The 19859-nt window shown below is 38.4% G+C and overlaps 2 protein-coding genes across 4 annotated transcripts; one reads left to right on the top strand and one right to left on the bottom strand.

Annotated features, from left to right (window-relative positions):
- The first annotated feature begins 28 nt into the window (after window positions 1-28).
- Window positions 29-6952, top strand: sri (sorcin). The gene is made up of 8 exons (XM_023288365.3): window positions 29-300; window positions 2411-2455; window positions 2646-2715; window positions 3333-3376; window positions 3982-4129; window positions 4564-4677; window positions 5038-5096; window positions 6527-6952. The coding sequence occupies exons 1-8, from the start codon at window positions 253-255 to the stop codon at window positions 6551-6553; spliced, it is 555 nt and encodes a 184-aa protein (XP_023144133.1). The 5' UTR covers window positions 29-252; the 3' UTR covers window positions 6554-6952.
- On the bottom strand, window positions 6721-19631 carry LOC111580566 (uncharacterized). 3 transcript variants are annotated; one of them, XM_055013522.1, is made up of 12 exons: window positions 19186-19631; window positions 18001-18366; window positions 16513-16875; window positions 14059-14412; window positions 13892-13909; window positions 13142-13205; window positions 13005-13048; window positions 12028-12178; window positions 11449-11562; window positions 11028-11095; window positions 7605-7689; window positions 6721-7326 (listed from the first exon to the last, which is right to left on the bottom strand). In XM_055013522.1, the coding sequence occupies exons 1-11, from the start codon at window positions 19576-19578 to the stop codon at window positions 7654-7656; spliced, it is 1971 nt and encodes a 656-aa protein (XP_054869497.1). In that variant the 5' UTR covers window positions 19579-19631; the 3' UTR covers window positions 6721-7326; window positions 7605-7653. The 3 variants fall into 3 exon arrangements, with proteins under 3 accessions (XP_054869497.1, XP_054869496.1, XP_023144140.2); XM_055013521.1 differs by having other exon boundaries at window positions 6721-7689; XM_023288372.3 differs by lacking the exons at window positions 6721-7326; window positions 7605-7689 and adding an exon at window positions 9213-9542 and having other exon boundaries at window positions 19186-19630.
- Window positions 19632-19859: the final 228 nt, after the last annotated feature.

Raw genomic sequence — 19859 nt, 5'->3', positions numbered from 1 at the left:
AACAACCATCCCGAAGGTTCACATGAAGGGCTTATGGTTCTCATTTACCTGTTCCTTTTCCGTGTCTTAATTCAAATTTAGATCCACTTCGGTGCTTCAAACTCGTTTGCAGCACATTACAATCTCAGTTTTCATTGTTTTTGGTTTGCATACATTGACAGACACGCCCTCTGAGGTTAAGGAGGGTATAGAATTTCAGTAGAATTCCTGTTTTTTTTTTTTTTTTTTAATTGAGATAGCGACAGAAATAAAATGGCCTACCCAGGATATGGTGCTCCCCAAGGTGGATTCCCAGGAATGGTAAGAAACCGTTTAAAATGTGATTAAATATCGCTTTAAACCGCGGCATGTCCACTGACCACAGTCCCGGGATGGGCTCTCTGTACAAACAGTACGGAAGTTGACCGAGTTGACAGGAATTAAGTGTTTATCTGTCAAACGGGCACATTTCATCTGAAATAATAAGCTATACGTGGAAAATGATATCAGAGAGCAGGTTAGCTGTGACCTATCAGCTATAGTGTTCATTTATTTTAATGCATACTGTAACGGTAGAGTTTTTAAGATGAGACTCCGGAAGTGGTGAAAGTAATAAACATATATCTTTTGCTTGTGTCAAATACAGTCCATGTGTCAAAGTTGCTTTATCAGCAAGTAAAATACTCAGTGACAAGTAGAAGTCCTGCAGTAAATGTTATTCAACAGGTGCAGTCAAACACCATATATATGTACATATACAGTCTTTCAGTAGAATAATATAGTGTTTCTAAGTTTCACTAAATGTTGTCACTTTTGGTAGATTTATCTGTGTCAATGTTTCATATTTATAACTTGATCATGGGGGTATTTGTGCAGTCTTAATCAGCAACAAGTAAAAAGTGCAATATTTTCCTTTGAGTTGCAAGATAAAGTTGTATAACATAGATATAGACTAGTAAAGGATTAAAAAAAAAAAAAAACTACGACTGAAATGCATAGAGTTGTGTTCCACCACAGAGCCCAGCAGATGTTTGTCCTATTGTGGTTTTGTACTATTACAATATTGCTAAATATTTGACAATTGGTTGATAATAATAAATGTACAAAACTTCAGTTATGTTTACAATTATGTAATAAGTTTGACTCCTTTTTAAAATATTTGTAGATCCTATACCCTTTGACTTGTGGCTCTTCTAACCAGTTATCTTGGGCAATTTTTAGCTTTGAGATAATCAATAGTGTCTGTGAATTATGCTGAAATTACAGTTTCAGGGTGAGGAAGGGTGGGTTAATTCCTTCAGACCCAAGAGCACACACACACATAAACACTCATTAATCATTTAAAGTCTTTTCAGAGGTCAACAGTATGTGGAATGGCCAGCCAAATGGGTTTTGTGAATTCTGTAGCTTCATTTAAGCTCTCTTTGGAAATCTTTGAACTGAGCCTGAAGTCATGGTTGATTTCGTGTCCTGTGTAAAAGTATAGTGGATTTGGTATAGTCCACATTTAGGTGTGTCATCAAGAATTAAGAATCTTTATTGTCATTGTGTTTCCATACAGCAAAATTTTGATTGGTGACTCCCAGCTATAGATAAAAAATAGAAAACAGCACACTATGTAAGAATAAAATAAAATAAAATTGAAAAACCCCCAAAAATATTAATATGTAAATAGAATTAGTGCACATGAGCAGTAGGGTGAGTGGTAAAGTGCAGTTCAGTGCAAGACTCAGTTCTTTATTGCACATAGTGTGTCTGTTGTGTGTGCAGGGAGGAAATGGACTGGACAGCTCTGGGATAAAAACTGTTTTTCAATCTGGAAGTTAGAGTCTTTATATTTCTGTACCATTTTCCCGAGGGAAGCGGAACAAACAGTCCATTTCCCAGGTGGGTGGGGTTGGCAGCGATACGTCGGGCCTTCCTTTGAACCCAGCCCGCGTATATTGAGTCCATCTTTACAACTTCTTTACAACTGAAGTGATAAGATGATCATTTGCTTGAAGTGCAGAAGTGGAAAAATTACTACAGTTGCTTAAATGTTTGACATTTAGTGCTTCAGTTTTTCTGGATGTGAGAAAGTGTTTTTGTTGTTTTTTTGGTCATGTGTGACATTTTGTGATTTTAGACTAAATAATGTAAATATAGGTAATTTTAATTCATGACATTAGGGCCTTAGAAATGCTCACAGGCACATTTTTTTTTTTTTTTTTACTATTATACAACATTTTATGAAAAATGTGATAATCCATTGATGGAGAAATTACCTGCAGTTTAACCAATGAAAATAGTTATTAGTGGCAGCCTCAGTTGTTTTCATGGATGTTGTTTTAAGTGATGCTTTGTTGGTGTTTACATTTATGCATTTCCACACTTACAGTATATTTTGCAGCAGGTCAGCAGACTTACAATCTTCTTTTTCTCCCCCTCTCAGCAACAAGATCCTCTCTATGGATATTTTGCAGCAGTTGCTGGACAGGTAAGACTCATTCATTAAAGCAATAACTGACTGCATCAGCATTATTGGACCTAATCTACAGCAAGCCTGAATTTGTGAACCGCAGTGCCAGGCAACATTGCAGCATTGATGCTTCCCTAAAACTTTGTGCAATAGTTCAACATTATCTGACTTTATATTGTATTTCACTTCCTTCTGTTTTCTGTGGCAGGATGGACAGATTTCAGCAGATGAGCTCCAGCAGTGCCTCACACAGTCCGGCATGTCTGGCTCATACAAACGTAAGACGGTTTTTAGAAAATATGCACGAAAAACATAGATACACTGATGTTAATGCACAATCTCTGATGTGTTTTGCTTAGTGTATAATCTCTGCATTATACATTAAACTACCTTTCATGTGTAGAAGTTAAAGTGTTAACAGACTTATTCTGTGCCGTCATAGCTGTCCTGTCACTTGGATAACATCGTAAGCAGAATAATGAAGTTCTTCGACCAAATTAGTGTGTGCAAGTTTTTTATAATGTAGCTGACAGTAGAAATAGACAAGAAACTTGGGGAGAGAGCTGGTGAGGTGACATGGGGCAAAAATTTCTGGTTTGAGGAGACTTGGTTAATGTTCTTTCACCTCTGACTCTCACTTTGACCCGAACTTTATGTCATCAAAGTAACAACTCTTTAATTGTGGTTAAATCTGGGGTGCAATTTGCATTATTCTTCAAATCACTAAACTACCTTGCACCAGGATCACATCATTATTTACAGTATACTGGACCTTCAACAAATGGTGGCCTCATTCTTTTGGACAATGCAACATTTTCTCAACCACCGCATGTTTGATGTTTTGCTTATGTGCATAAACCAATAAAAATATTTAAGTCTGTGTTTCTTTTCACAGCCTTCAGCCACGAGGCGTGCAGACTGATGATCAACATGTTGGATGTATCCTTCACACATCAGCTAGTTGTCCATTAGAGACGTTTGATTAAGTTACATTAGGGAAGTTGTTGATGAACTTGATTTCTAAGGTGTCAGTTTCTCTGTTGTACATCCAAAGGAAAATCAAACTTCAGCTTTCTTGCTGTAGTTTACTCATAAAAGTGGACATACACCATCATACCAAAGGGGTAGATGGGAGAGAGGTCAGGGCTTTGTGCGGGTCTGTTGCGTTAAAACAGGAAAGGACCAAACACCAACAGTTACAAGTTTGAAGCACACTATAGTCTGATTATCTTTGTGTGGTATAGTATCCATATGAGGAGAAAGGACAGGCCTCAGACCAAGGTATAAAAATATATGTCCACAGGATTTTGGGCATGCTGGAAAAGTGACAACGATGTAGACAAAGGGAGATGCCTTTACAAAGGTATTTTTCTTCCCTCTTGTCGAGTTGAACAGCTGTTGAAGCTATAAAGGGAGTATAGAAATACATTACTGAAGACATATGGAGCCACCTAAGTATGCTGTAGTATTGTTAGAGAGAGGTCCTTTAAAAATGGCAACCTAAGAGGTGTGAGAGTAGTCCTTGACTGACACTGCTGTCTCAGAGAGACATGACCGGCACCATGGGCTTTCATGAGTTCAAGGAGTTAAGCCAGGTTCTGAACGGCTGGAAGGCGACCTTTGTGTCTTACGACCGGGACCACAGTGGCTCAGTGGAGGGCCATGAGATGCAGCAGGCCATCACCACCATGGGTATGAGCCACTTTGGAAAAGCAGGCTTTGCTTGCCATAATCATTCCTCCTTTTCATTCTTGTTCCAAAGAGGTACAGTTTGTTTCCATTCAGTTTTAGTGCCACGGGATACCAAAATGACTATTGTTTAAACTGACAGTTAACTTGCTGTGAGACATTTACTTTATTTGTAGTTTTACTGTATATATTCACTTGTAGTTTCTCCTAAATGTCTCCAATCTAACACAAAATAGAGCTTATATAAAGAAACTAATTGGTTAAAAAGTATAGAAAAGTATAAAATTGTGAATAAAAATTGTGAATTAGTTGACATATATGTGGAACTGTTTTCAAATAATGAAATTCATAATTTTTCTAAGGCCGAGGGCCTCTCTGAAGCTGTTTCAGTATTAAGTATATATTTTCTCTATTTAATAATGTATGTTTTTATGCAGGTTTCAATCTAAGCCCTCAGGCTATGAACTGCATCATGAAGCGCTACAGCGTGAATGGCAAAATCCACTTTGATGAATTTGTGAGCTGTTGTGTGAGACTGCGGGCCCTGACTGGTGAGTGGATGAATCAACTGATTCAGTTTGTTTCACCAGTTTACCTTTTCTTGATCGGTCACATGTAGTTGTGTTTATCCATTAGCTGTATATGTTTTTGACAGAAGAGCTTTCCTGTACTTCTAGATTATCGTTTGGATCACACATTTGTTTAAGGTTTCAACAAAGGATTAAGAAAACCACTTAAGATTATGGGTATTTATTGAGTCACATGTACCACATGACTAACAGATAAGCCCTACAGCCCCACACTGTCATCACAAAGCCATAGATAATCAATTGATTGCTCAAACACTGCTATGAAATTATATAGAAAACCTTACCTAGTAGATTGTTTTTTAATGTGTGTGTGTTTTTCAGATCAGTTCCGAAGGAGGGACACGAGCCACTCTGGCAATGCTACATTTCAGTATGATGATGTAAGTTTCCACAACTGAGTGGTTACTTTTTCATTTTCTAATGCTCCGATGTAGCTTTGAAAACAATGTTTTCATAGTTGAATATATCAGACATAGAAAATTGTATTGCTGCTACTGCATGAATGAAATAAATGAAATTAAATATAGTTGTTAATTTTCTCTTAATGTTAGTCCCATACTTTAGTTTTTGGGAAAACAAATAACTTGTCAAAATAAATTAAAATGATGCAGATTGTAAACATCAAATCTGAGGACCTCAAAATGTATTAATTCTACTTTGTTAGTTACTCTGCCAAGGAACACGACCGAGTTATGTGACGATCGGCGTTGGTTTGGTCTGTCTGTTTGTCTGTCTGTTTGCAACATTAATTAAAAATGGACAAACGGATTTGGATGAAATTTTCAGGAAAGGTCAAAAATGACAAAAAGACCACCTCATTAGATTATGGCAGTGATGCGGCTTATAGTCTGGATCCACGGATTTGATTTCTGTATCATTGCAAGATAGCAGCACAGCATCACTGTAACTATGACAACAAGTGAACGCTACATCAGCTGCCTGCTGATGATCATATGATTGCAAATGTACAACAAATCCACTGCTGTGGACTTATTGGGACTTATGCGTCAGAAACGATACAAGGAACAACTGATTAAACTGTGGGGGTGTTTCTGAGTCCCATCAATTCCCTTCGCTCACTACATATTTAGATCACGTGATTCAGTATTCATACATAACATACACATAACACCATAACACACCCCTGTGCTCCGCGTGAGGTCATTTTGTTTGTGGGTTCATCTATATTAAATCGTCACGTTCTATGTTGCCGTGATTTCTGATCATCAATAACTAATAAACAAATGCTGCATTTCTAAAAAAAAATGCTGCGTTTCTGACAATGCCATATGGGCTAATCTAGATGGTGTTTCTCCTTCTCTTGCCTTGTATATGTTAAACCACAAAGAACAGATGTGGCGCCAGTAGAAACCACACACTGTATCGACAGGCAAAGTGTCACTACTTCTTCCCACTAAAATCTGGCTCTTTTGCTGCTAAATCTCCTACTGTGTTCACCAGCTAGTCTCAAGCTGTATCTGTGTGATGCTTAGTGTATAATAAGTTGTGTATAGTGGGATTTAGGAGCTTTTGTGCTTAAAAGAACCGCCCGCCACATGGGGAATAGCATGAAATGTAACATTGGCCTGGAAATCTGAATCAAGAACCTGAAATCCACCATAAACCTTTGAACCTCACCTTAGCCACTACAGATTTAAACTGTGCAACAGTGTTGTGTGTTGGCATTTTGGTATGTTCTCCCTTTTGATAAATGGTCCAATAAATTTATCAGATCGAGGACAAGACTGTAGATGACTGATGATTCGGGGTTGTACATTAACCATAATCATATTATCTCTGTCTTCCTCAGTTTATCCAGGTCACCATGAACATATGAAGAGGACAAGACTAAACAGAAGGGAACAACAGACCTTTTAACTCTCACTCACAGTATATGCTCTCTTTTAATCATTGTTATACAAATCAAGTCAAACTGTCACATTCCATTTTTCCAGGAAGGTTTTTTTTTTTTTTAAGTAATGCATGTTTTAGCAAACCAACAAGAATATAGTAACCTCAAGCTGTACCAATGTCAAACACTCGAGTGCCTGAAAACTGGAGCATGCTATTATCATTCTTACATCTGTAGCCCTTTATCACGCAAGTAACCATGTTAGCTGGTAGTGTTAACCACTATAGGAATATAAACAACCACTATATTGACAATGACATATGAGCACCATTGGAGTGTATATGAACTTCTATGAAAATTAATAAACAACCTCTATATTGACAATGAGTGTTTTTTTTCATTTTCTTTTTAAATCTCATAAAACATTAAGTAATGATTAAAACACAAACTAAAAATTACAGTTTAAAAACAAGTCTATGGTGCTTTATATGGTGTGTTTTAGGTGTGGGTCACAAAACCTTGAACATCTTATTTAGGTTTTTGATTAACTGATTGGTAGTTAGGATTGTTTGGAGAACATACACAGTAGTTCATGTCAGGTTAACAGCTGTTGTAAACTTATATAGCAACCATAGTTCCACTTGATGGTAAGTAAGTTTTACTCGGGGTGATTTAAGCTAACGAACAAAGAGCTGAAAACTGTAAAGCAAATGGACTTGATCCTTTGATCACAGGTCACGTAGTCAGTCTGTGGGGATCTGGAATATATTGATATAACTCAAAGCAGGTTTCCATATTATTACAATCAATGTTAAATGTTGTCAGTGAATCCAGAAATACAAAGTGGAAAGGATGAAAAACAATTACGACTTAGTACAAAAACTACAATTTTGAGTAAGTGGGAAGGTGCTGTTTTTACTTGCAATTTTACACTTGTGTGAAGTCAGTGGTGGTTTTACACCTCTCTTCTTTGGGGGATGAACTGTTTTTGACAGGTTATGTATGTGTATATTATATATACGTGCAAAATGGGTACCTGCATGTCACTCATTCTGATTGGACCGCTACCCAGTCCTGTGCTCCAGTCAAACCTCTGCACCCAGTTTAGACGTGCTCCTTTTCTGTCGGTCAAGGCACACATCTTAGAATTCCCACTCTCACATCTCAATTACAAAATGGCACATTTGTTATTCAAATTTTAACTGAGAGTACAATGGATGCTGTTGTGCCACAGTAGAACTGGGCATGTGTTCTGTGAGTTTAAGTCTGGGACAGTTTGCAAGGCATTCCATCAGGGAGCTCTCTGAATTTGACTTTATTCATCCTTCCCTCATGTCTCCCTAGTCTCCCTGTACCTGCTACTGAGAAATGCCCTCATTGCATGATGCTGCCACCACCATGCTGCAGTTTATGTGTCGTATTGACTGAATGTCAAGTGTTCACCAGACTTGGTGTGTGGAGGTCTTTCCGAAAAGTTGCGCCTTTGTCTCATTAGACCACAGAATATTTGTTGGCAGGTCCTTGTCCTGACATGAAATGTGAATATTCTGTGGTTGTATGCAAAGGTCATTCACAAATTACAAATTTGCTTTAAGGAGCTTCACAACTTTTCTTTGTTGAGCCCTCTTTTTGTGGATTAGAATTTAAGTTGAGCGTGTGGACTGAAAAAAGCAACCATGTATAATCTTGCTTTGAAAGTTAGCTGCAAGCAAATGATTTACACAAATATTCCAACACATCACCTACTCACAGCAGACAAATGGACCCTAGGTATTTTATCATTACTTTTTTTCCTACTACTTTAATTCCAATATGATACGCTATTAGTTTAGTGTATTTGCTCCCCACTGTCCACACCACCTTCACTGAGCCTCTCTTCCCTGCCTTCAGGATTAAACCTGGGCAGTTGAACTCCTCTGTGTCCTTGTGTCAGATATAAAAATAGAGGTAGAAACTGAAGAAACTCAGTACTTTCAGGACAGAATCTGGTGGCCAGTTTGGACCACTGAAATATATGCTGTTTGCTCCTTATCCATTCTGTGCATTTAATACTCAGTGACAGGCCACACACTGGTCAAGCTTGAGCACATTCATTTCTGGAGGCTGCCCAGTACGACCACATTCTGATCTACTGCCCGCTGATCAGTACCAGCTGGAGCAGCTGAGGTCAAGGATCTTGCTCATAATCGCCTAAATAATGTCATTCATCAGAGACAGAAATTGCGAAATCAGAAAGAAGCATCAGATTTTTAGCTTTCAGATGGTCTTTGAATATATTATGTGGGGCTTATGGTATAGTCAGGAACAATGATCATATCTTAAAAGCTTTTAAGATATGATCGTTGTCATATCTTAAAATGTATGATATGCTTTTTAAAAATCCATTTAAAAGTCCATTTACTGCAACCATTCTTTGGTTTTATCTGTTAAAATATTCTTTCTTTTAGATGTATTTTATTGCACTGTGTGTCTCTGAAGCACTCTGAAACTTTCTTTTAAAAAATATAACAATACATTTTGAGTTAAGATTGTGTCATCATAACTATCTTCAGGGTAGTTGTGTGGTCACTACTGTACATGATTTTAATCTCCTTTCTTTGATCACAAACATTCTTTCATCAAAAATGAAACAGAAATTAAGCCATTAAAATATTTCAGCTGAGCATTTTTATGTGTGTAAGATGCAACAATTCTGCAAAATGGGAAGTTATATATGGAATATTCAAAAATACAAATACAGAAAAAAAGAAGCTTTTACATTACTATGAAATCGCTCAGACAGTTTCAGTGTCTAATGTTTCTGCACTTTCGCAGTGAAAGTTGGTTACTTGAAATGATTGAAATTATAATCATGTATATGGTTCCTACAGTTCTGTGCTACTAAACTGCTATGCAACTTTTATAAAAATATCCCTCTTCTGGTTGATCTAGCTTTGCTCCTGCTTGATCCTCAGATTATGGCTGAATTCAGGAACTGAAAAGGGGGAAAAAAGTGACAATTAAAAAAAAAAAAAAAAAAAAACATCCGAACTTTTGAAATAAGTAGGTAAATAAAAATATGTACAGGTTTTATGATTTAACCTTTATTAAATCAAATATCAAAGATGACTGCAATAACTTCACTGGCTTTCTTGCATTTAATTCTTCAATGAATACAATACCAAATGTAAACTAGCAAATATCACTATTTTATTGTATTGTTTGCTTTGAAACTGCTTTCTTGCCTCAAACTAGTCACTACTGAAAATACCTGAATATCAGGTTCACCTCTGATCTGACATTAATCTATGATTTTTAGTATGTTACTGATGGAAACCACTGAGTTGCCAAGTCTTCTATACTTTCAAAATGATATTGTATATTTTCTGTTTCCTATACAAAGGATACAATGACAATATATCTTGGTTGCTGTTCGTGTTTGTGCATTGCACTCCCAACTTCATTACTTTTTTGTATTTTAAGTGATACTGTTTGTATCACTGTATCAACAATACATATAAAAGATATTCACCTCCCTTGGAAGTTTCCTCCTTTTATTGCATTTTAATCTTGATTCATGGTTAATTTCGGACAAGAATGTACAAAAAGACTCTTTGTCAAAGTCAAAGTAAAAACAGATTTCTATAAAGTACTACCCATGAATTAAAAATATGTAACATAAAATAATGATAAATGTACACCATAAAACCAGGTGCTAAAAAAACAAAACCTCATATAATATCTCAACTGGAGTTTGCCAGAAGGTATGTGGGAAGAAGATTCTTTGGTCTGATGAGACCAAAATTGAGCTTTTTGGCCACCAGACTGGACTGTGTTTGTTGGACACCAAACACACCCTCCCCACTGTGAAGCATGGTGGTGGCAGCATCATGATGTGGGGGTGCTTTGTGGCAGATGGCCCCGGAGGGCTTATAAAGGTAGAGGGTAAAATTGATGCAGGGAAGTACAGGGGCAACCTGATGCAGTCTGCAAGAAAACTGTGACTTGGAAGAAGATTTGTTTTCCAGCAAGATAAAGACCTAAAGCATGCAGCCTGAGGTAGAGAGAAACGATTCAAAGACAACAAGGTGAATGTTTTCAATTGGCCGAGTCACAGCCCAGACTTCAAACAAGTTGAGAATTTTTGGCTGGACTTGAAAAGAGCTGTTAACTCACCAACTCTATGCAGCCTGACAGTTTTACAAAGAAGTGTGGGGTAAAATTGCAGTGTCCAGATGACTTATTGACAAGGGGCTTAATGCTTAGGCTGAATACTTAGGCAAGCACTTATTTTAAATTTTTTATTTTTAATTAGCTGTCATTACTTTGTTGAAATCTGTTTAACTTAGAAATATAGAAGTTCTTTTTTGTGTAAGTTCTTGTCAATTCTTGACACAAAAGGGAAAAACTTCCAAGGGAGTGTGAATACTTTTTATATCCACTGATGTGGCAGTCAGTCAATCAAAGCATATAAACTCACCTGCTTCAGAGAGAAGGTGGCCATTTGGCAGTCACATGGCACCTTCAGCAGATGAGCCTGGAAACGATCTGAGACAGGAAGCATGTATTTACAAACCAAAGCCGCTGAATTTATCTAAATTGTGTAGAATTTACTAAACATGTAAGAATGCATATTGTTATAGTCTTTTTCCCAAACTGACTGCCAGAACAGTGCTCCACTTTATGATACTATATAGACAGACAGCTGTGTGGGAGAAGAACAGTCTCTGACAATATCGACACTGAAAGCACAAACAACAATGTAGAAAAAAGTCAAAGACAACAGCATCCATCAACAACTATTCAAAAATCTAATCAACCCAAATGTCCTGTGAAGAAACATTATTTCTCATGAAATTGGTGCAAAGCTTCAGGCCAATTGATCTTAAGGTTGCAGTTACCTCGGAGGATCCGAAGTTTTGTCAGGACAGCCACATACTGGTCGTAGTTGATCCCATTTTGGGAGCCATATTCCTGCCACAGAACTTTGAAGGTTTCATCATCTAAACGAAATTCTGCATCACAGAGACAATAATGTGTTAAAATCAGTTCACAAATGAAACTAGAACTTAGTCAGTGGCTGTCTCTGATAATAGCTTGTGGCTTGTTTTGACAAAATTAGCTGCTATTGAATCAAAAATGCAACATGTGCAGAAGAGTTTTTTTAAAAGTTTTTGGTGCATGTGCAGTTTACGTCGCACCTTACTTGACCACATTTGTGGTCAACAAACAATCTTTGATGTCTGTTCTATCACATTTGCTGGTCTGATCAGCACATTTCAATGAACTTCAAAGGCTACTTCTATCAGTATCGGGTGTCCAGTGGATGATACATTGACTTAATTACCCACTGGAATTTAGAGCTAGGGATTCATGAACAGCTAAAAAGAGTTTACTAATTCAGATTCAATGGCAGAATTACAAAAAGACGAGGGATAATGGCTGTGTTTTAACTCCACAATAAATATATAACCTCATACCATGAGCAGACAGACTCTTTTTCATTTGGGTCTCAGTGACAGCAGGTGGGTTCCTGCTCTCATAGCTCTCCACATACTCTCTCCTGATAGCAGCCACATAGTGCCCCAGTTTGAAGAACTCCACTGCAGTCAAGTCTCTGGTCTTATCTGTCTGAAGGTGCTGGTTAAAGAACACGTTGTACATTGCATTATAATATCTTGTCCTACTTTTTCCCAATTCATCAATCAGAGTTTTGAGGATGGGATCTGAAAAACAGTTGTGGAGTTGGACGAGCTGCCGGCACTCAGCTTAATGATATTAATGTTTCAGACAAACCATGCTTGCTCAAGATGGCTTTAAATGCTACAATGCCACAATTAGCTTCTTCTATGAAGAAGAAGCTAATCAGAATCAACTCAAGATGATTCTTCAAGGTGGTTGTGAAGAAAACATGTTCAAAAAAAATTCTAAATAGCATAATGTTTAACCATCGCCAGTTTGCATCCCCGCCTTTCTGGGATCTTTCTGCAGTTTGCATGTTCTCCCTGTGCATGTGTGGGTTTTGTCCGGGTTCTCTGGCTTCATCCCACAGTCCAAAAACATGCTGAGGTTAATTGGTGATTCTAAATTGTCCATAGGTGGTGAATGCGAGTGTGGTTGTTTGTCTGTATATGTAGCTCTGTGATAGACTGGCGATTGAGAGTAAGGTTAAATAAGTCAATTGTGTGACTCTTTTGTCTTTACAGAAAAACCAACATCAGGAACAGTTTGGTGTCAGAAAGCCATGCAAAATAAATTCTTATTGTCTGAGGACAGAACATCGTCTGTTATTATTTTGGAATAATCTTCCCCTCTTAAGGAGATTTTTTTTAGTGTGAAGCATCTGGATTGAATCATGCATCCTGGGACTGGTAGTGTGTGATAACTAAATATGACTCTTGCTCTACTGAGCAGAATTTCATGCAAAAAATCCAGCAGTGTGAGTTGTAAAGGATACATCCACAAGAGTCAACAGAAGCTGGGCGGTCTTGAGAGTTAAGGCTAGAATTTTGAAAAATAAATAAACATGAGTCTAACATATTCCTATTCATTTGATGAAATTGTGTTGTTTAAATTAATGGAAAATTAACTGACATTTGCCACGAACAGAAAAGCCGGCAGCATTCAGTTTAGTGAGGACATCTTCAGCATTCATATTCTGGAAACAAAGACACAAAAACTTTAGATGAATGAGGATTCATAGAGCTTACAGTTTCACATGAAATGCAAAGCTTCACTATTAAAGACATTATTTGTAACAGGCTGTAAACGCGGTACAAATAATGGTTTTAGTTTCCATAGCTAAGTTGCACACTCGTGTCAGTTATAAAATTCATCTGCTTTTTAATTTCATTTAAGCCAAAACTTATGCCAAATTAAAGATGCAGCCACGCTGAGCAGTTTTCACCTTTAGTTGGCTCATTGCTGCTTTTCTTGCAGCATTAATGGCAGCTATGCATCAGTGAAATGGCATTGTCAGGAATAAGCATTTTGAATTGCAAAACAGGGACCCACATATATATATTTAAATAGTTATAAAATCCAAATATTTATCACTAGTTCCAGTAGGCATCAAATATTCCACAGGACAGCTTTAAATTATTTGTTATTATTAGGTCTCATTTGAAATGTATTCAGTTTCTCTCCAATTTGGAACTATGTTAACCCATCTCCTCTGACTGTGACTAGACAAAATAAGTGTCAAGTGTCCTTTAAAAACTGCTGGTGAGAAGCTTAGGCAAGAGAAATTACCTTGAAAAAAGTGAATGTGTCCTACAAAGTGACAATAAGTAACTGCTGATAGAGAGTCAGTGTTAAATGGCTAAAAATACTTAGCTGGAATACCTCAGGCCTATGGTCTTCCTGTAAAAGAAAAGAAAAAGAAGATGTCATGTAAAAACAACCAGGGAATAATCTGAAGATGCAGCTTTTAGAAAATATTCAGATTCACTGCCAACATTGAATTTGAACTGTTCATATTCCTTGTCATCACCAGTCGATGTATTACTCACAGACACACACGAGTCCTCTGAGAATGAGCTACACTGCAGCTCATGTGGCCAGGAAACGCCAAAACTGTTCATCAAACCCTCACAGGCCCGTTTGGCATTCTCACAGAATGACCTACAGGGCCGCCGCACCTGTCCAGCCACACATTCAGGGGCATACACCCTGCACAGGAAGAGACGTATGTCCACTGAGCACACACTTTGCGTGATGGAGTTGAAAAAGGACATCCTCGTGACCGCCTCTCTTTGACTTGTGTGTCCCAGGAGATTTGGAACGATGGTCTGGTTGTAGGAGAGGCCCTGGCACATCGGGATGGTGATCGGCTCGCAGAGTCCTCCACTGCTGCTCACTCCATACTGGACACACAAGTACACAGTGTCAGAACAGATCTGATTCTCTTCAGTCAAGCTTCTGTGGCCTGCAGTAGGTTTCTCTTCAAGAGTGGGGCCAATGTTTGTGGAGAATTGTGCCAGAATTACTGTCCTTCTCGCTTCTACTAAACTGCATTCTTTAACGAAATGCAGTTTCTTTCTGAAACAAATATATTTTGCCTCTGTGAGATAGTAGGGAAGGCTTCCAGTTTGAAAAGCCACCAAATCTACATCAGGAGATTATAGAGGATGATGGGGCATGTATCAGTGATTGGATATGTTAGGCTTTCACCTAGCAGACATTTGAGCACAGTCATTTTTATTTTTTTGGGTTTTCACCTGCTTCTTGGTTAAATTTAGGCACAACAACTATTTGGGGAGGTTTAGGAAAATGTCATGCTTTTATTGACACTTTAACAAAGACAACTGCTTGTTGGAAGCTTAGTTAATTTAGAGAACCACATTGTTAATTTAAGGAAAATATGATGGTTTGTGTCAAAATATATCCCTTTCACAACATATTTGAAGCTTACCAGGGTGACTAGCTTGCACTATTTAATATAGGATTGGTTCACAGAAAAGGAGAGCTAGTGAAGCATTTCAAAAATGGCAGACATTTTGATTAGAAATGCATTTCGTATTTGTCACAGACAAAAACAAGAGAAGCACTGAGAGAGTGCAGTACTCCACCAAGGCTGGTCAGTTGTTGTATCATTTCTGATGGATAAGTCCTGATAAGTCTGCAGTGGGTTGATTTGTAGTAAGACTGCAATCATGTGATCGTCAACAAGCAGCTGACGTAGCGTTCACTAGTTGTCATAGTTACAGTGACGCTGTGCTGCTATCTCACAATGATACAGAAATCTTTAAAAAATCCGTGGATACAGACTATAAGATGCATCACTACCAAAATCTAATCAGTTGGTCCTTGTGTCATTTCTGACCTTCCCTGAAAATTTCATCCAAATTCATTGGTCCGTTTTTGAGAAATGTTGCGCACAGAAAGATAGACAGACGGACAAACGTACACCGATCGTCACTTAACTCCACCACGTTCCTTGGCGGAGTAATAATCTAGCAGAAAGTACATTTCTCTCTAATTGTAACTGACATTGCGGTTTAGTGGAATGTTCTTTTTGGGAGACAGGATTTAACAGAACCAGAGCTGTTTACATACACAGGTTATTATTTAGCACACACAGGATCTCTGATTCTGCCCTTCGGCCCCAACAATGTTTATATAGGCACCATATAGCCCTATATAAAAATAAATACGATAACAGTAAAATGAAGCCCATCAGGAGAGCAACACCCCTATCAAATGTGTTTATTCTCTTCTGAGCTGTGATTTTCAGCCTATTTTTATTCTTATTTTGTCATCTGAGTGCTTATTAGCATTATATGCTGAGCTAAAGATCATTTTCTCACATTTTGTTTGGAGTGAATGTAATGTTTTTGTCAAAGAAAATCTTTCAAACCCATAAGAATCATCCAAACATTAAGATAATTCAAAACTATAGCACACATTAAAAAAGTCAGTATGGAAGTTAGTTAAAGCCACTTAACGCAGACAATTTCCTCTAGAAGGATTCTGGTTCCGTCTGCTTTGCGGATTCACTTTAGTTAAATTCTGGCTTCAGGGTTCCGGTTTTGATATTTGTTTTTGTATTTCTTTTGGTGTTGTAATAAATAGTCTTAAACTGCTTTTGTTTTCTGACTCTTATTTCCTGCACTTCAGCCTTTGCACCCACTGTAACAGGCTTTCCCTTTTTCTGGACATGTGTGAAGGCTTCAGGAAGGAGCTGCCAGAGATAAACTACTTAAAGCAAGGAAGTAAATAAACAATGGCATCCATAGTGATGTTAGTTGTACCGACCGTGGAGACATTATGGTCTGTCCCTCAGATTACCTTTCGTGTGAGGCTGTTTTTATGTTGAAATTGTATAGTCTGAACCCAGCTTTGGACAAATGATTAGAAAGCTTCCGGCAAGTGATTAGTTGAAACAAACCTATAATAACAAAAAATACTTATCTAGTGACCTTAAAGGAATAAAAATCAATCTTCAAATTATAGGGCAGACTTACTTGTTCACAGGACTCTGTGGTAAATCTTTCGCATTTGAGGGATTCTGGCCATTGAAAGCCAAATCTGTTCATCAGTGACTCACAGCCGGATCGTGCTTGTTCACAGAGCGTTCTGCAGGGAGGTTGAGGTTTTCCTGCCTCACACTTGGGAACGTAGGCGGAGCACAGGAAAGGCTTCAAATGAGGGGAGCACTGCACTTTTATCAGTGGAAAAAACTGATGCACTTCCAGGCCTGCATCGTCCTGGGTTTTGTGGCCGAGAACGCCTGGCAGCACAGTCTCTGTGTAAGGCAGGTCTTTGCAGAGAGGAATGGTGATGGGCTGGCATGTTGAAGGTGCTTCTGTAAAGCTGTTGAATGCAGTCTGGATAAACAGATATGGAAATCAGTTAATTGTGAACAATGTTTGCTCCTGTAGTTTTCACCAATGACAAGTGTGCGTACTCCTGTTCGCTCTAACTGGCAAAGTGATGTTTTTAAAAGTAAATCTGTTTGGTGGTGATTTGTCTGTTAAGGATTTATCTTTGCAACACTTGTGATGAAAGCTTGCTGACCACACATGAGCAACCCAATCACTCCTACAGCCGGCCCCACTGCAAGAGCTGGGGAATGGCTCAGAAAGAGGTAGCTCATATGACTCATCGTGCTGTTCCAAATGCCCACATTGGTTGGCAGATTGACTGTCATGAAATAACTGAAAAAATATGGTGATAAATGCACACTTTTTCCTACAGTCTCTCCTGGAAGGCATTCACAGTGTTGCACTTGGATTTAAATTGCATTTGGTAATGTGTTAAAAAGAAGAGCCTGAAAAAGAAGTTCAAACTGTGTTTACTTTTTCCAGTGTTGCACACCTGTCCAATTATAGCATAAGGCAGGTACAATTGTTCAAATGTTGGTTTTGTAACATTAGACATTCGTGGCCACATACTCCAACATTATCAGATATTTACAGAGTGAACTTCATGGAGATTACCAGTGCATTAATGTCAGACCATTCTGGTGACACTATTTACTTGTAACTTCTTTATTATGTGCTCTACTAATATGGGTATTAACAGTAAAAGTAACACAGTGCTACCAGAAAATCTATATTTCAGTGCTTTTACAGCTGCAAGACAGTTGGCCAGAAGCCACAGATGAACGTCCATTTTTGCAGGTGTCCCATTGGCTGATATATGTGTGTGGATGTATGTGATTGGTTGTTTTCATTCTTTCTGCTCCACACCTATAATGTGTTGGTCTAAAAATAATGTTTTCTATCACCTACAAATTTTTCTGGAGTTTTGACCTCTTTAGATTTTTTCCTTTTGTCTGTGCACTTTGGCCTTAGATGGTTTCCTACCTCTAAACACACCCTGGAGTGCAACAGACTTGAAACATCATACCAGAAAGGAGAGTGAAACACTAGTTTTTGGCCGAGAATTCAGTTGCACTTCACTTAAACATCTGTTAATTTTCATGTCAGAAACAAAAAGAGCAGACTTACATTTTCACAGAACTCTGTAGTAAATGTGTCACACTTGAGATGGTCCGGCCACTGGAAACCATATTTGTTCAACAGCGACTCACAGCCGGATCGTGCTTGCTCACAAAGCGTTCTGCAGGGACGCTGAGCTTTTCCTAACACACACTTGGGAGTGTAGACGGAGCACAAGAAAGGCTTCAGTTGAGGAGAGCACCCCACCTGAACCAGTGGTTGAAACTGGTTTATTGCCAGACCTGCATCTTCCTGCGTAGTGTGACCTAGAATATTGGGCAGGAGGGTTTCTGTGTAAATCAGGTCTCTGCAGAGAGGAACTGTGATTGGCTGACATGTTGCAGGGGGCGCTTCAGTAACAGGCTTGTTCTGATTCTGGAAGAGAGAAAACTTAAATCAGTAATGTTTGTGATTTTCATCTACTTCAAGTGCTCCTTTGCCAAACAAACGGAAACCAGGAGGTGTCTCTTGGGGCTCTATCTAACTAATGTTTAGTGGCCCAGATGTCCACTTTAAATGTTTCTGTAGTGTGAACTTACACTATAAACTATATATATCTATTTTAAATTATTTTTTGACTCTTTTAGATTAATACTTTTTTAGTTTATACTCTCTTGTTTTGTTTTGTCTCAGAAGTGAGTTGACTCTAAAACTAACAAAATCCACCAACCAGTACCTCCACAGCTCTCTAATTTCCATTTAAAATGTTAAATTTTAGATAAAATCATGCCTAAAGCAATTATTGGACTTATGTGCTAAACTGTTTCTTGCCTGGGTGCAGCGACTTCCTGCTCTCACTCCCAAAAACACACAAAAATCTTTTTTGCAGTTTGATCGTTGGACTGATTGTGTTTCAGCAAAAATGGAACTAGTGAGCTGTAGAGGTGCAGGTATAGACAAGAACAGAACAGAAACACTTTATTATTATAAGTGTAATATACACTCTAAGGAACAATGTCCTATATAAAATATGAATGAACAAATGTTAAAGTGTTTTATGTGTAGTGCAAATAAAGTGCAAGAGTGCAACAGTAGGGACATTTAGTTATCTTTGTGCAGAGCCAGGCTGGTTGCTTCCTCCTGTTTTCAGTCTTTATGCTGAGCTAAGCTTCTTTCATCTTTTTTATACTTAGCATGCACCCAAATCAATGTTTTTTCCAATATCTAAAATCGTCTTCTTTATTCCATACTAACCTGCATACAGTTGGATTCTGGTAAAGTGTCACATCGGAGCTTCGTTGGCCAGTACAACCTCTTTGCTCTGAGGGCAGATTCACAGTCCGTCTTGACCTTTTCACAGAGAGCTCTGCATGGTTTCAGCCGGTTGTCATTCTCTGAGTTGCATTCAGGCACCACAACACGACACATGACGGTGGCGATGGCCGGTGAGCAGGCCGTCTCCACAATCTGACCAATTTGCTGCAGGTTGTAGCCTTGAACTCCGCTGGGATGGAGGGTGGTGGTGTAACCCACACCTTGACAAAAGCTGGCTGTGAATGGCCTGCAGTTTGACCCATCGTCTCTCCTGTTATATCCCTGCTGAAGAGACAGCCGCAAACCCAAAAACACCAGCAAGAAAGGCTTCATGGCTCTCAGTAATCTGAAATACTCTACTGGGCTGGTTTGGGACTAATGTGTCTCTGCTGCTCTGCTTAGGAGGTGGAGTAGGAGTCCTCGAATGGAGTTTCTACAAACAAGGCACTGATTTAGGACCACTGGTGAGGTCACAGATCAGTAGAACGCTCAACGCTAAATTAGAGCCAAACTGGTCTCAGAGCAGGAGCCTTATTTTGAGAAATTCAATCCAAGGGGTAAAGAGCTTTGTGCTCAACATCTGGTTGTAATAAAGTGCTTTCTGGGTAACCTGG

This window comes from Amphiprion ocellaris, chromosome 9 (assembly GCF_022539595.1).
Source record: "Amphiprion ocellaris isolate individual 3 ecotype Okinawa chromosome 9, ASM2253959v1, whole genome shotgun sequence".
NCBI classification, from domain to species: domain Eukaryota; kingdom Metazoa; phylum Chordata; class Actinopteri; family Pomacentridae; genus Amphiprion; species Amphiprion ocellaris.
This window is presented reverse-complemented; position numbering and strand designations above follow the sequence as displayed.